At 31.1% G+C, this 16,166-nt stretch overlaps 1 protein-coding gene across 1 annotated transcript; it reads left to right on the forward strand.

The window, feature by feature from the left end:
- Positions 1-820: 820 nt before the first annotated feature.
- Positions 821-8,135, forward strand: LOC129882907 (uncharacterized). Its single transcript, XM_055957397.1, has 15 exons — positions 821-1,242; positions 2,364-2,436; positions 2,626-2,647; positions 2,728-2,806; positions 2,914-2,946; positions 3,679-3,827; positions 3,981-4,137; positions 4,531-4,771; positions 4,864-5,105; positions 5,895-6,158; positions 6,232-6,342; positions 6,691-6,915; positions 6,984-7,187; positions 7,281-7,457; positions 7,547-8,135. The coding sequence occupies exons 1-15, from the start codon at positions 883-885 to the stop codon at positions 7,730-7,732; spliced, it is 2,523 nt and encodes an 840-aa protein (XP_055813372.1). The 5' UTR covers positions 821-882; the 3' UTR covers positions 7,733-8,135.
- The last annotated feature ends 8,031 nt before the right edge of the window (positions 8,136-16,166 follow it).

The raw sequence follows: 16,166 nt of genomic DNA on the forward strand, positions 1-16,166 counted from the left end.
TTTTTATAATTAATATTTTTTGTAAGTATTTTTTAAATTAGTTTATAACTTTTAATGTTTACATATATTATTTCATATTTGTGCTTGTAATATGACTAAAAAATTGACATGTGTGGTGTCTTTTCGTGAGTTTTTGATATTTTTTTAAGACAATGTCTTGAAGATGACATTAACATCTTATTTTTTCAATTTGATTTATTTAAGTGTTTTTGAAATGTCATTAAGCAATATAATCACATAATCAAAGGAACAAACCTTCAATTGAGAGCTTCAAGTACGACATTAAGAGCCCGTTTGGATCGGCTTAAAAAAGTAACTTTTATGTATAAAGTGCTTTTAGAACTTTGAAGTGCTGAAAGTTATTTTTATAAATAAGCAGTTGAGTGTTTGGATAAAAATGTTTATGATGTGAATTTTAGGGTTAAAAGAATAAAAAAAGGTAGTTTGGGAATTTTGTTAAAATATAAAGGATATAAAAGTAATTTCCATGATCAAAGAAAATGACTTTAAGCACTTTGGAAAAAAAAATTAGAAATCCTAACTTTTCATTTTTGACTAACTTTAAGAACTTTATGGCTTAAAGTCAGCATTAGACAAACACGTCCAAAAGCTAAAAAGGGGCTTTAAGTTGGTCAAGAAAACAATCTCTTCATTTAATCTATTTTTCAATCATGATATAATTATAAAAAAAATAAGAAAAATCAAAATAATTAATATGGTTATTTTTTTTTTATGAAAAAACAAACCAAACCAACCCCGTATAAATCCAAATTATTCAACTTTACAAATATCGAGCAGAAAACGACAAAAGAGAAGAGCGTTTTGCAAAACTGGCGTTTATCATCATCAGCAGTGAACCCAAACACTCGTCTAATCCTCCAAATGGCGTGGAGGTTCGGACCACCTCTTCATCCTATAAATTCCCAATTCTCCCCAAATTTCTTCTCCATTTTTGTTTCTGCAAAGTCTTCTTCTTCTATGTTCAACAGAAGACTCCTAATTTCTTCCTCCTCATCTCGCTTCTATTGCTTTTGTCAAAATCCCATCAAATTTCACTTGTCTAATACTACTTCTACTCGCTCACCCAAATCCACTGGGATTTTTTCAACGTTTTTTCGTGTTCTTGCCATGACTGAATCACAACAGTCATCATCATTCAGTAGTTCTTCGCAGACACATAAACATACCAATCGGCTTGCCTCTGAACATAGTCCTTACCTTCTTCAGCACGCTCATAATCCGGTATTTTAAATCCTACTGCTACTAATTGGATGTTGCATTTATTACTGCTACAGTTTCTCTAGAGTAACTAGTTACTCCCTCCTGTAGTCCTGTATCCCAATTTATACATTCACTTTTCTTTTTAGTTTGTTACCAAAAGAATCACACATTTTTATATTTAATAACAATTTAATTTTAAAATAGCTATTTTATCCTTAATAAAATCAAAACGTCTGTGACTTATTTTAGACTAGTTTTAAAATTCTTATCAAACTAACTCTAGTTCAAGTGGCAAAGGGGGAAGGATTTGTGGCTTAGGTCACAGGTTCAAGCCCTACACCATGCAAAGCGAAGATTGGTAGTTAAGTGGAGAAGGATAAAGGCGCTGGCCCATTACCCACTGAGTTTAGAAGGCTATGGTTGGTTCAAAGGGTGGGCCACAACTGGATTTCTCGGTTATAAAAAAATAAAACTCATATAAATTGGGACGGAGGGAGGATTTAATTTAAGGAAGATTTAAATGTATAATTTAGATTTAGATTTGTATGTACTCACTCAAACTAATAGTTATTATCTTATAAAGTCACTTTCTTTGTTGAAGAAAATCTAAAAAGATTACATTATGAGATAATAACTATTATTTTCTTTGTTTCAATTTATTTGTCTGATTTTGATATGACACTCACATGACATGAGATTTAAGAAAATAAACAAGACTGTATTTAGTTAGAATTAAAGAATCACTAGAAAAGGAATAAGCTCTTTTTTAAACGGATTAATAAGGAAAGTAAGACAAACAGAGTAATCATAAAGCAATATTTTAAATTTATTAGAATATTGTATAAGAGTCTAAAGTTTTACTTTAGTTATAGGATGAGTCTGCTGCTTTCAGATTTTCATCCATATTTTTAACCTTAGATCCTTGTATCTCTCCAAAAAATCATAGTACTACTTTATAGAAATAGTGGAATAATGATTAATGCACCAATCTAATTTGGGATCGAGGGGTAGTTGATAAGGATAGTCCTATTTGATGGAAATTTGATTTTGCATTCAACTCTGATTACTAAAAGAACAAATAAGTTGGTGCCTATTATTTACGTTCTAGTAACGTTTTTTTTAACTTTATATGTGATGGGAAGGTTGATTGGTATCCATGGGGTGAGGAGGCATTTGCTGAAGCTCGCAAAAGAGATGTCCCAATCTTTTTATCAAGTCAGTAACTTTTATTGTTTCATTTATTACTTGTAATTTTTTCTTGTACCTTTAACTCTATTAGAGGTATTCTAAACGATTCAATTCTGATTTCCTGTACTCTAAGTCACTAGTATTGACATCTTTTAACATCATGTTCTATTTGATCATGGATCCTGTGGTGCTTGTCATGTCATGTCACATTTGAAGTTGGTTACAGTACGTGTCATTGGTAAGTTTCTCGATTTTTACTTTGAAAGGTGATAGAAATTACTAATATAGTAGAAGACTAATGCTTTATTCATTGATAAGGTGTCATGTCATGGAATTTGAATCTTTTGAAGATGAAGAGGTGGCCAAATTGCTAAATGATTGGTTCGTTAGCATCAAGGTGAATCTGAAAGTTCTGTTCACGCTAACATCTTGAGCTACATATAGCTAGTTATCTAAATATTTGGAATAATAGACATTTTGGTACCTTTACTTGTATGTGGACAGGTTGATAGAGAGGAGCGTCCAGATGTTGACAAGGTAAAAATTCTTGCTGAATCATATGCTGAAGTCACATTTCTAGTTGATTTTCTTCTGAACTGGTTTCTTGGATTTAAAATTATTCCGTTTGAACTTGCATTGCTATTTTATCTTCCTTTTTTTGAATATGAGAAGAGACCAGGCAGCTTTTAGATGAAAGAAATGAGGCCTTTCCATGTAGGAATAGCTTTCTAAACGTAACTGTTTAGTATTCCTAATATTTTTCATCTCTTTTCTTTTTCTATTTCTTTCGGATTTACTTAGATGTTCTTTTGAGTTTTGGCTAATCGTCTCTTTTTTCTTAGGCTGTTGAAAGCTAGATCCATACGAGGTGTATAGTGCATAGCTTAAAAAATCAGTACCTATTTGAATGACTAAACAAATAAAATCCCTCTAGGGGCCAAAAAAGTGTTACTGTCAACATTCTTTGGTGTACTCATACAAGTAGCTAAGACCTCCCAGGTACGAAGAGTGTCTCACTACCAACAAGTAGACATCAACTTGCTGGGTCTTGCCGGTATCAACAACAAGGAAGAAACAACCAAACGGAATCAATAACTACATATGGCTCTTGGCCCTATATGATTACACGTGTGTTTATTAGGTTATGCTCAGTGTTGCTCTTGGTGTCTTTCAGCAATCCTCACTGACAGGAACTGCGATTCTTTGATTTTCAATTTGCCAATAGAGATGCTATCTGCTTTGAATAGCTCAATTTTTGTTCTCTCTCAGGTGTACATGACATATGTGCAATCTTTATATGGTAGTGGCGGTTGGCCACTGAGCGCTTTTCTTTCACCTGATTTGAAGCCCTTGATGGGTGGGACTTATTTTCCTCCAGAAGACAAATATGGAAGGCCGGGATTTAAAACTATACTTAGGTGTGCTCATTCTGTACTTTCAGATTAAGTGGTTCAACATAAACTTCTGCTACACTATAAGTATGCATGGCATTTTTCTTAAGCTCAAATGCTGTCGAGCATCATGACTGTTGAGTTCAACCTTCTGAGAATATTCCTCATCATCATGCTTAGGAAAGTGAAGGAAGCGTGGAATAGCAAGAGAGAGATGCTTGTTCAGAGTGGGGCCTTTGCAGTAGAACAATTGTCAGAAGCCTTGGCAGCAATGTCAACATCAAGTAAGCTCTCAGATGAGTTTCTGCAAGCCGCGCTGCATAAATGTGCTGATCATGTAAGATTTTCTGCAAATCTATTGTTGAGTTGTCTTTGCATGTGGTGAAAACCTGTCTGTTTGGAGTTAGTTACGAGGAAAACAACATTTGATGTTTGAGAGAGACCTGTTACCTTCTCCTGTCTCTTTTCTACTGCAGTTATCCCTATTATTTAAAGTACTTCAGCATTCTTCAGCCTTTTCATGATATATATTGCCCCTTTAATCTGTGGTAATTACCTGCAAACCTCGGAATGCTAAGTCTCTCTCAAAGATTATATGCCATCTTTGCATGTTCCTGAAATTTGACTATCTGAATGCTAGTCTTAAGAATTAATTATCTCGGTTCCCAATAAACGTGTTGTTGTTAATGATGATGCTCCAACTTCCACATGTCCCCTACATTTGCTGCAGCTAGCAGAAAGCTATGATTCAAAATATGGTGGTTTTGGTTCTGCACCCAAATTTCCTAGGCCAGTTGAGATGCAGCTGTTGCTTTACAACTCAAAGAGGTCTGGGGAGACTGGAAAATCAGGTGAAGCCAAGAATGCTCTAAAAATGGTCTTGTTCACTTTAGAATGCATGGCGAGGGGTGGTATCCATGATCATGTTGGCGGTGGTTTTCACAGATACAGTGTAGATGAATGCTGGCATGGTGAGCTAAATTATTATGTATGTGTTCTGATATTAAATGTAAATCGAATTTTGTTGTTCAATTTATGAGTGTTCCTTTCCTGCTTCTTGCAGTTCCACATTTTGAGAAAATGTTATATGATCAAGGTCAACTTGTTAATGTCTATCTGGATGCCTTTTGTATCACAAAGGATGTATATTATTCAATTTTGTCTCGTGATATACTGGACTACCTGAGAAGGGATATGATTGGTCCAAGTGGTGAAATATTTTCGGCTGAAGATGCTGATAGTTATGAATCTGAAGGTGCCTCTCGGAAAAAGGAGGGTGCTTTCTATGTCTGGACTAGTACTGAGGTACTTATGACTTTTAATTGTTTTTACTGTCAAATTTTTGAAAAGTAGTATCGTTTCTTGTTTTGTTGGTTAAATTTTGGGTATTCGCACATGTATAAATCATTGTTGGCTTGACATCTTCTTGACTATATATATGGAATAATTTACCTCCAGCTTAAATTGTTTCTTGATATCTGGCTCCATATATTGCAAATCTTTGTATTTTGGAGAAAGCTCTGATATGGTTTTGGAAAAAGACAATATGTTATAGCACTATAGAAGTCAGCTTGACTTATGAAAGTGGAACATTAAATAGTGAACTTAGAATCTGAGTTGTTCAATGAATTTGATTATTCTATAGAAATTTATATGCATCTATGGTGATTATCTGTGGGAAGTGTCTAAATATAAAATGGCATGGAAGGTCAACAACCCAGTCTACTTATAATTTGAAGATTGGGCACACCCAATTTTGATGCAAGGTCAGCTATATCTAGATTTGCAGTGATCCTTTTTTTGAATCAGATTACAAATTAAGTAATCCCACCAGGAAGCTCTTCTGGCCAAATAGGTTGCATAAATCCTGTTTATTCTCAGTCGTCAGACATGCTAAAACAGTTGGATTAATGCTTAGCCCAATCGAGGAAGACAGTTCTAACAGAAATATAGCCTTGTAAGGCATGGTTCCATGCATTTAAAAGTAAATAAAAGGAAAACAGAATACCTACTAAATGAACTATTTGTGTGCCACAATTCTTTGCCAGCATTGAGCTTGAGTGCTTACTCTGACTTGGTTCCATCTTTCTGAAGATTGACAACATAGTAGGTGCGCGTGCAATGCTCATCAAGGATCACTACTATATAAAACCCTCAGGTAATTGTGATCTTTCAAGGAGGAGTGATCCACATAATGAATTCAAGGACAAAAACGTGTTAATAGAAAGAAGTAGTACCTCTGCAATGGCATCAAAACATGCTTTGCCTGTTGAGGAGTATCTTGATATCCTAGGGAACGCTCGCCGAAAACTTTTTGATGTGAGGTCGGAACGTCCCCGCCCGCATCTGGATGATAAGGTATATTACTTTGAAGCAGTGTGTTTATTTTATTTTCATTATGTTTAGTGTGATGAGTGATCTATTATTGTAGGTTATTGTATCATGGAATGGACTAGTGATTTCATCTCTCGCCAGGGCGTCAAAAATCCTGAAGGGAGAACCAGAGGGAACAAGATTCTACTTTCCAGTGGCTGGCACCAATGTAAGATTTCAGAGCCATCTTTAACTTTAAGAGATAGGTCAGTCTGATAAATCCGTGACAACTTGTAAATTGCAGACTGGTGGTGGTAAAATTTTTGATAAGCACTTAATTTTAGTATGTTTAATGAAATACAGATCCTCATTGTCCTCCAACTCTGTCGTCTAAAACTAAGATCTGTGTCACTGGATTTGTCTATGTCCATTAGTTTACTTTTGTTTGTTCTAAACTCTCGTTATTGCGAATTATCTCGATTACACGTTTAGTCAATTGGACGTCCTAAGATTAGGTATTGTTGGTGCCAGTTGCTTTTCTGTTGTTTGCTTAATTGTTTTTTCTTGTTATATTCAGCCCAAGGAGTACATGGATGTCGCTGAGAAAGCAGCATATTTTATTAGGAAACACCTTTATAATGAACAGACGCGCAGGCTGCAGCATAGCTTCAGGAATGGCCCCTCCAAAGCACCTGGATTTCTAGATGATTATGCATTTCTTATAGCAGGTCTACTGGATCTTTACGAATTCGGTGGTTCAGTCTTCTGGTTGGGTTGGGCACTTGAACTTCAGGAGACCCAGGTAAGGAAAAATTGGGATCTTTTGATGAATGGGACAAGTTCTTATTACTGTTCAGCTATTTCTTGCAGGACGAGTTATTTCTCGACAAAACTGGAGGAGGTTACTTTAACACAACTGGCGAGGATCCTTCTGTTCTTCTACGTGTGAAAGAAGATCATGATGGGGCTGAGCCATCAGGGAATTCTGTTTCAGTGATTAATCTAGTGAGATTGGCCTCTATGGCTGCTGGTAAAAAATCCAAACTTTACAGAGAGACTGCAGAACATGTCCTGGTACGCCTTATCGCCTTGAACTTTCTGCATCGTACGTTGACTATATAGTCCATGTATTGTTGCCGGTAGATTTCTAACCTTTGCATTTAATAGGCGGTTTTTGAGAAGAGGTTGAAAGATGCAGTTGTTGCTGTGCCACTAATGTGCTGTGCAGCAGATATGCTGACTTCTCCGTCCAGAAAGCAAGTAGTTCTAGTCGGAGTGAAGTCTTCTGAGGAGTTTGAAAACATGGTTGCTGCTGCTCATGCAGCATATGATCCTAACAAGACAGTAAGTATTTTCTGTGGAGAGAAGCTAAACCTTCATATCACATTTTACAATGGTGGATTTTGCTTCTTACGGGTACTGATTCTCAATAGGTGATTCACATTGACCCCTCCGATGGGGAAGAGATGGGATTTTGGGAGGAAACTAATGGAAATATTGCTCTGATGGCAAAAAACAGTGCTGCTGTGGACAAAGTGATAGCCCTTGTTTGCCAAAACTTCACATGTAGTCCTCCAGTTGGTGACCCGAATGCTCTTGAATCATTGCTCTCGCGGTAAATGCTAAAAGTAGTTCAAGAGTGTGTGCATAAAGTGGCGAAAAGCTGGAGAGACGGATATCGGTTGTTGGCTATGTGTTGCAATAAGGTTCTGCTGTGGTGGTTCTGTGTTCTTGTGGATCAACTGATCACTACACTGCAGTTCATTAGTTCAAAGGAATGTAGATAGAAAACTAGAGATTAAGGACACTTTTGAGTTTAATGAATGTTTACACATTATGGTAAAGGTCATTCCTGGTGTTGGAAAATATTAAAGTTTTACTTTAGCAACAGTTGGAGTAAATGCAAAAGGTTGTGTTTATTAAGTAGTTACACTTTGTCTAAGGGTTGGTCGCTATTTAGGAGGTAAGTTATTCATACATTAAATATTGCATAAGTAATATTTTTGGTGGGCATAAAATTAATGTGGTGTTCGGTTTGTAATTTAGGAACATGTATAACTAATATATGTACAAGTGATTATTTTAGGGATAATTATTATTATACTTAAAAAAGAGAACTATTTATCATTAGATACCCTCATTACTTTCATGCTCAAAAAAAGAGTTCGCGCGTTTTTTTGATACCATCAAAGTATATATATATACTCTGATAGTATCATTAAGGATAAAGCATTGCTCAATTATTTCTTGATACTATCATGGTGTATATATATATACTCTAACAGTATCATTAAGGTATCAAGATTTGAATAATATTGCATTGAAAATGCTTAACTATCCTTGATACATCAGAATATATATATTGTGTTGTTATCAAGGAGCAAAAAGTAACTTATCACTGAAAAAAATATCCAATTACTTCTTCGTACCATCAGTGTATATATACTCTGATAGTATCATGAAGAGAAAACACTGCAGTAAAAACATTGCTCAATTATTTCTTGATACCATCATAATATATATATATATATATATATATACTTTGACAGTATCGGAGCCTTGGAGTAACTGGTAAAGTTGCTACCATATGACCAGGAGGTCACGGGTTCAAGCCTTGGAAACAGCCTCTGGCAGAAATGCAAGGCAAGGCTGCGTACAATAGACCCTTAGGGTCAGGCCCTTCCCCGGACCCCGCGCATAGCGGGAGCTTTAGTGCACCGGGCTGCCCTTTTATACTTTGACAGTATCATGAAGGTCACGCGACAACAGACATAGGCCTAGTTACGTAAAGACGGGGCAGGGTAGAGTGTAATTACTTTGGGTCTTTGGTCCAATCAGGGTAAATAAGTTGGGGTAGGTCCAATTTAAGTAAATAGTTTACTCTCTTGGTCTATTTTATGTAGTTTTTTCATTATTTTATGCATGATAGAATATGGTATAACTAATATATGAATAAACAAATTATGTATAATTAATTCCGGGATAAAATAATAGTAAATAGATTTTTTCATAATTCAATTTCGCATAAGCTATCTAGTTTTTAATGAGAGGATTTCCTGATTGATGACCTAAATCGGTCATTTTATACATAAAAGGGTCAAAAATATCTCCAAAATATGTAAAATTGAACAAAAATATCTATGTTGAAATGTCTCTATTTAATTGATTTAAAATGTCTTTTTTCTAATAAACATCTTCAAAATTCCTTTAACTAATAAAAAAGTGGGAAGCAAATTATTTTTTAAAACTTGTTTTATCAATTAAAATAGAACAATCCACATATATAATTCTTTAACTAATAATATATGTCATATATAACCATCATGAATTTATATTTATATAATAATACTATTCTTTTTTCTAATAAAATTAGAAATATTTTTATTTCTTAGTCTTTTCTGAATGGAATAATGATAAATATTTGTTAATATAATCCTTTGTTCTAAAGTTAAGATATAAAAATAATGCCATAAAAAAATTATTACATTGCTTCAAATTATAAAATATTTTTAAAATATCATCGATGGAGTTACTGTTGACTTTTTCCTTTAAATCAAGAAATATATTAGATAATGCTTCTCCAACTTCAATTCAAAAAAGATTAAAAAAATAAAAGTATTTCCTATTTTATCAACAAAAAAAAATTGTATCATTATCTAAATGAAAATTAATGATAGGGTCATTATGATATTATATATATGAGATAAATTATCCATTTACAAATACATAGAGTTATTCTATTTTTTTAACTGATACAACTGGATTAAGAAGAAGAAAAAATTACTTTCCAAATATTTATTAGTCAAATGGATTTTAAAAGAAAAGAAATTAAAAATTATGGACTTTCCAAAATTTTAAAGAAACGAAATTAAAAAAATTAATAACTTTCCAAATTTTTATCAGTCAAATAGATTTTTAAAGAAAAGAAACAAAATGTCAGTCAAAAAAAATAATTTTTTGACTCAATTAAGTAATCATAGAAATATTTTAAAATTAACATAATTAATGATAAAAATATTTTCTAATTAAATTATTGACGAATAATATTTTTATTTAATTTTATATAATTTAACTAAAAAAACAATTTAATATATTTTTTTAATTTTATCATTTAGAATTGATATTATGACGTAACCTTTTTCTGTTTTATATATGATATTACAAACACAAAAGTGCAAAACCGAATATTATTGATTTACTTTTATCATAATGCAGTTTTACAGTACAGTACAACTATAATTTCTTAATTTTGTCTTCTTCCCATTTTAGTGCCCTTCAATGTTGTTTTTACTGTTTTGCCCTTATCACGATTTCAGCAGACAGAATTTATCAAACAGAAAACTCGTGTGTTGTTGAGATTCCATGCCTTTAAATCATTATCCAACAGTTTCATAGTACTTTTTATTTTTCTATTATTCTTTTATCTATTCTTATCTGTCACATTTAAAATTTGACATATTTATTGAAAAAAATTAATCAGCTTGACTATTTTATCATATTATTTTTATTAATTAATATTTAGTATTAGGTCTTGAAAAATAATTTGGAAAATAACTCTTTCTGTTTTTATTTACTTGTCAAATATTTTCTAATTTGATTTTCCTTTTCACTTGTCAATTTTGACAAATCAAATAAGGATAATTTTTTTCTTTCTATTATACCCTCAATTTATTAACATTGAGTTAATGTCATTAAAAAATATAATGAGTAAATATGTTTTAAACTCTGTCAATTAATAGGAGTAACATGGTAAACTCACTATATCAATTATTATTTTCTTAATAGATGTGTTAAATAAAAAATTGGCAAGTAAAAGGGAATAGAGGGAGTAATTAATACCAAAGGTAAAATATTAAAAAAAATTGTATTTTCTTGATACATTAAAAGTGACAAGAAAAAATGAAAATCTATTTTGAGAATAGTGAACAACTAAAAGCGAACAGAGAAAGTGTTAAAAATAAACATTTATTTTTATTTATCTAGATTAAAAAATTAAACAGGAAATATTTTTTTAAAAATGTCATTAAGTTATATAAAATTGAATAAAAATACTTTTACTTGATTGTTTGGTTCAAAAATTTCTTTGATATATTTATTGCTAATATATTTAATCCAAAAATATCCTTATTGTTTCTTAATGGTCAGAATTGTTATTTTCCTAATTAATACATTAGTATTTTTTTTCTTTCAAAACATATTCTATTCCTAATAAAAATATTATTATTCTTGTTTTTTTTAAATCGCTTTAACTAGTAAATAAATAGGAAATAATCTTTTCTTCTTCTTAATCTCATTTTAACTATTAAATAGAATAACTCAATATACTTTTTTAACTGATAATATAAGATCATACTAACCCCATCACTAATTTTTATTTAGATAACGATAAAAAAATTCTTAATAAAACAGTATATATTTTGATTTCTTAATCTTTTCTGAATTGAAGTAGGATAAACATTTTCTAATTTAAAAAATCATCAATAAAAAGAGTGTGTTTAAAAAGTAAAATAAATAAAATATATTTAAAAATTGGAATTTTTACCAAATTAATGACGGCAAAAGCATTTTTAGACCAAACTATTAACTTAAGGGCATTTTTATTCAATTTTGCATAGTTTAAGGATATTTTTTATCTTTTTTTTGAAAAATGAAAAATACTTCCTTAGTTCACTTCTACTTATCCAGTATTCCAAAAAAAAAATCACGTTTAATGGGTATTTTTAGTATTATTGTAAAATACACATATCAACCATTATTTCTTAAGGACTATGCAAAGTTCAAAACAAACAAGTAAAAATGTACGAAATAAGTAATTTACTTGACCATGTTGACTCAGCACACCTATTATTAAAAAAAGTACAAAAAAGGGTCTAAAATACCCCTCAACTATACGAATTGGTACAAAAATACCCTTCGTTTACCTATTGAGCCAAAAATGCCTCCGACGTCAACCTTTGCGGTCTGTTTTGCCCTTATTTTGTAACAGCTGAAATTTTATACTTAATTAACAATTTCATTTGACGTGTCACCATTCTATTGGCTACCCTAATATTTAATCAAATCAATTAAAAAAAAAATGAAACCCGCCCCACCAAAATTCCCACCCATAAAAAGACCCAATTCTTTTAACCCCCAATTTCCAAATACCCCATTCATTCTCCAAACCTTTAACTTAAAAATCATACGCTCAATAGGGTAGCCAAAATTTCAGCTGTTACAAAATAAGGGCAAAAAAGACCCAAATGTTGATGTTGGGGGCATTTTTAGCCCGATAGGTAAATGGAGGGTATTTTGTATCAATTTGCATAGTTGAGGGGTATTTTAGACCCTTTTCCAAAAAAAAGTATTAATTAGAGGTATATTTTACTAAATTAACATTTTTAAGGATGTTTTAAAACTCTAAATTTGATTTTTACTACTTTATGTAGTTTTTTTAATACTAAGGATAATATGATTAAAAAATAAATAAAACTCTCTTCATTTGTTAAAATGGACAAGTAAAATAAAATATTTATTTTGGTATAGGGCCAAGTGAAATAAAACAGAGGGAGTACCGATTTATTCTTATTTTATCCTTAATATTAAGTACTCTCCCTTCCTCCAATTATTTGACACTGTTTAATTTGACACAAAATTTAACAATACTTTCAAATTTATATAACAATCAAAATAAACATTGTATCTAGGTAAACTAACAACACAATTCACTGCAATAGGTAACAACCACCCAAACAAGCTATTAACTAAGTAGTGTCATTCATTGTCGTTTTATTAAAAATTAAATACGCATAGGGATCGTTTGATAGAGTGTATTAAAAAAACAATATATGCATTAACTTCTTATTTTATTAGTATCTTGTATATGTATAACTAATGCAAAAGATTTTAACGCATGCATTAATTCGCATGATTAAAGACGCTATTGCCCCTCAAAATCTTATTCACATTCTTTTCATCATACATGTGGAGGATATTTTTATAAATAAATATTTTTTTTAGAAATTATGCAATACATGTTATTTTTAATACACTAAATTAAATATTATGTAAAAAATAATTTTAATATAACTAAATTAATTTAATACAAACATAACTAATATAACCATTAATAATATCAGTATTATATCAATGCATTAGATTTGACATTCTTCTTATAAATTTAAGGTCGTCTTGCCATATGAAGGATCCAAATTTGACTAATTTAAAAAGTGAAATTGAGAATATTAGATGTGTTACTTTTGATACTTCCTCTCCCAATATTGGCCACAACCACATAGCATGTAGAATTAATTTGAGGATATTCTCCATCAGACAAGGGGCCCTAGTTATCACGCTTTTCGAAAGAATGATAGGTACATAAAAATAATACAAAATAAAATATATTAATAATATTTATATTAATCATGTTGAAATTATTTTTTATCCAATATTTATTTAATTTGATATATTAAAAATAAAATACATTATATAATATGATAAAATATATATATATATCAATAATTATTTTTTTAATAAATATATCAAGTCATAATGAATAAAAATAACAAAAGAGAGAGAGAAGCACGTGAGCATATTGCAGCCACAAGAAATACGTGATGTAATATTCTAGATGTGTCCACCATGTTAATATTATATATTTACTAAATGTAGTATTTACTACAACAACAACAAACCCAGTATAGTTCCACCATGTGGGTCTGGGGAGAGTAGAGTGTACGTAGACCTAACCCTCACCTTAAAAGGTAGGGCGGTTGTTTTCGAAAGACCCTCGACTCAAGAGAGAAAAACAAGATAAAAAGTCAGATAGGGACAAGCATATAGAAAACAAGATGAAAACAACAAATAACAAAAGTGAGAAAGTCATGGTAGAATAGTACGAAAAGAAAGAGGCATTAACTACTATAAATAAATAAGATAATCAAAGTACAACAGCTCACACCTATAAACAGCAATACAATGCAGAAATTCAATGGCAATAAACAATGAGCAGAACTACAACTACTATGGTGTAAGGATAAATCACCTAGTCTTTTATCCTAGTATGAGTCCTCCACAAAAGAAATCAAAGTACGCTAATGCGCCTACTACTAAGAAAGAATAACGAGACTATGTACTAGCCTTCTACCTTAATGTGGGTCCTCCACACCTCCTATCTAAGGTCATGTCCTCGATAAGCTGTAACTGCGTCATTGTCCTGTGTAATGTGGTATTTACTATTTAGAATTATTATCAAATTGCACTATCGTCAAACATAGAAGAAATTATCAAAATTCTAAAAATATCATAACATTTTTTCCTCTGCTTTTTTTATTTGTAGATCATCAATTTTATTATGTGTTTGACTGTTAAATTCACTAATAACTGCATTCACGTAGTAAATCATTTGTAAGCTAAATGTCAATTTTCCAACGTTGTGTTGTAGGTTATTTTGAGTTGCATGATAGCAAGCATCTCAATGAGAATATACCTTCTATAAAACTAATTATCCAATCGATATTACTATATTATTCATGTGATTTTCTTTAATATAAAAAAAATTAATTTAGCTCATTGAAATTAGTTGACAAACGTTAACGTTGAATATTATAAAGAACTTTAAATTTAAATTTTAAAGTTGATTTGATAAATAAATAGCTATTATACTTTATTTTTGTAGAAATTAGTAGTAGCTATACCAAGTAGTACATAGAGTCTTAGCTAGTTCAGCTTGTACATTGATTAGTTACAAAGTTAGTTATAACTAATTGATAGGTTGTTAGTAAGTTGTTAGTTTGTTACATTAACTGAATGAGTTAGATACTTGTATAAATATTAGCTTTGTATTGAAAGAGAAGTAAGGCAGATCATTCTTCTCTCAGATTATTCCCTCTCGTCTGTTTTCTTTCCTCCATTGTTGATGTTGCAGTAGCCATTAATTAGAGCTAGGTCGTTACTTTCAACAATTTTAATAAATTTCTAAAATTGATAATAGATAATTTGAAAAGCAACTTGATTTATCATTCTTAATTAGAAAAAAAATAAATTAGGAATCACGTGACGCCATAAATCACATCACTAGTATTATATATATACACTCATTCATTTAAAGAACATTTATTTAAACATTCTAGTAATCAAAATTTTAAAAATTATTTTAGTTCAGACTTCACACTATAAAAATAAAAATATTTTATATGGTCGAAAGTTGGGGTGTACATGGACCGGGTTGATTCGGATTTTTTATAAACCAAACCAAACCATTTGTATCGGGTTATTAAATCTATAAACCAAACCAAACCAATAAAGTCGGGTTTTTCGATATTAATTTTTCTCGGGTTTTTCGGGTTTTTTCGGGTTATTCGGGTTTTTTCGGATTTTTCGGGTTTCCATAGTATCTAATAAAAAACAAAGAGCAGTGCTTCTTAAAAAGAATTCTAGTACAAAATATCAACATATAAGATGGAGGCAGAACACTGTTTGAAGTTTTAACTTTATAATATAACTTTATAAGATGGGCTTTTTTTTTGTATATTATTTAGATGGTTTCTCAAGTCCAAATCTAAATGTAAGAAAGAAAAAACAATTATGAAAAAAAAATTAAAATATTTATAAATTATATTTTAATAAATATTTTTATGTATAACATAATTTAAGAGTAGTATATTTATTATCGGGTCGGTTTGGATTCGGTTTGACTTTTTTTAGTTAAAACCAAACCAACCCTATAATGGTCGGGTTTTTTTTCCAAACACCAAACCAAGTCAAACCAAACCACTAGTCGGGTTTTTTTTCCGGTTTGATTCGGTTTGTCGGTTTGGTGCGGTTTATCGGTTTGTCTTGTACAGCCCTAGTCGAAAGTAAAATTATTATTTGTTTTTCACGTCAATGTAGTGAAAGGAACAAGCCAATTACGTATCCTAAAGTTTCTTAAACACAAAATTAACATTTGAACTTAGTTTCAGATTTTTCAAAAAATATCAAATTTCTTTTGGTGTATTTAATTATTTATCAGCACGTGCCTACAAAACAACGTTAATTACTCTCTTTCCAGTTTGCAGGAATTAATCGAAGATT

This window comes from Solanum dulcamara, chromosome 3 (genome assembly GCF_947179165.1).
Source record: "Solanum dulcamara chromosome 3, daSolDulc1.2, whole genome shotgun sequence".
Classification (NCBI taxonomy): Eukaryota; Viridiplantae; Streptophyta; class Magnoliopsida; order Solanales; family Solanaceae; genus Solanum; species Solanum dulcamara.

Excerpts from the sequence above, each read along its gene's own strand:
- LOC129882907 (XM_055957397.1), top strand. The coding sequence starts at position 883 with ATGGCGTGGAGGTTCGGACCACCTCTTCATCCTATAAATTCCCAATTC. Across the intron at positions 3,828-3,980 it reads GGATTTAAAACTATACTTAG|GAAAGTGAAGGAAGCGTGGA; the intron begins GTGTGCTCATTC and ends CATCATGCTTAG. Across the intron at positions 7,188-7,280 it reads AGACTGCAGAACATGTCCTG|GCGGTTTTTGAGAAGAGGTT; the intron begins GTACGCCTTATC and ends TGCATTTAATAG.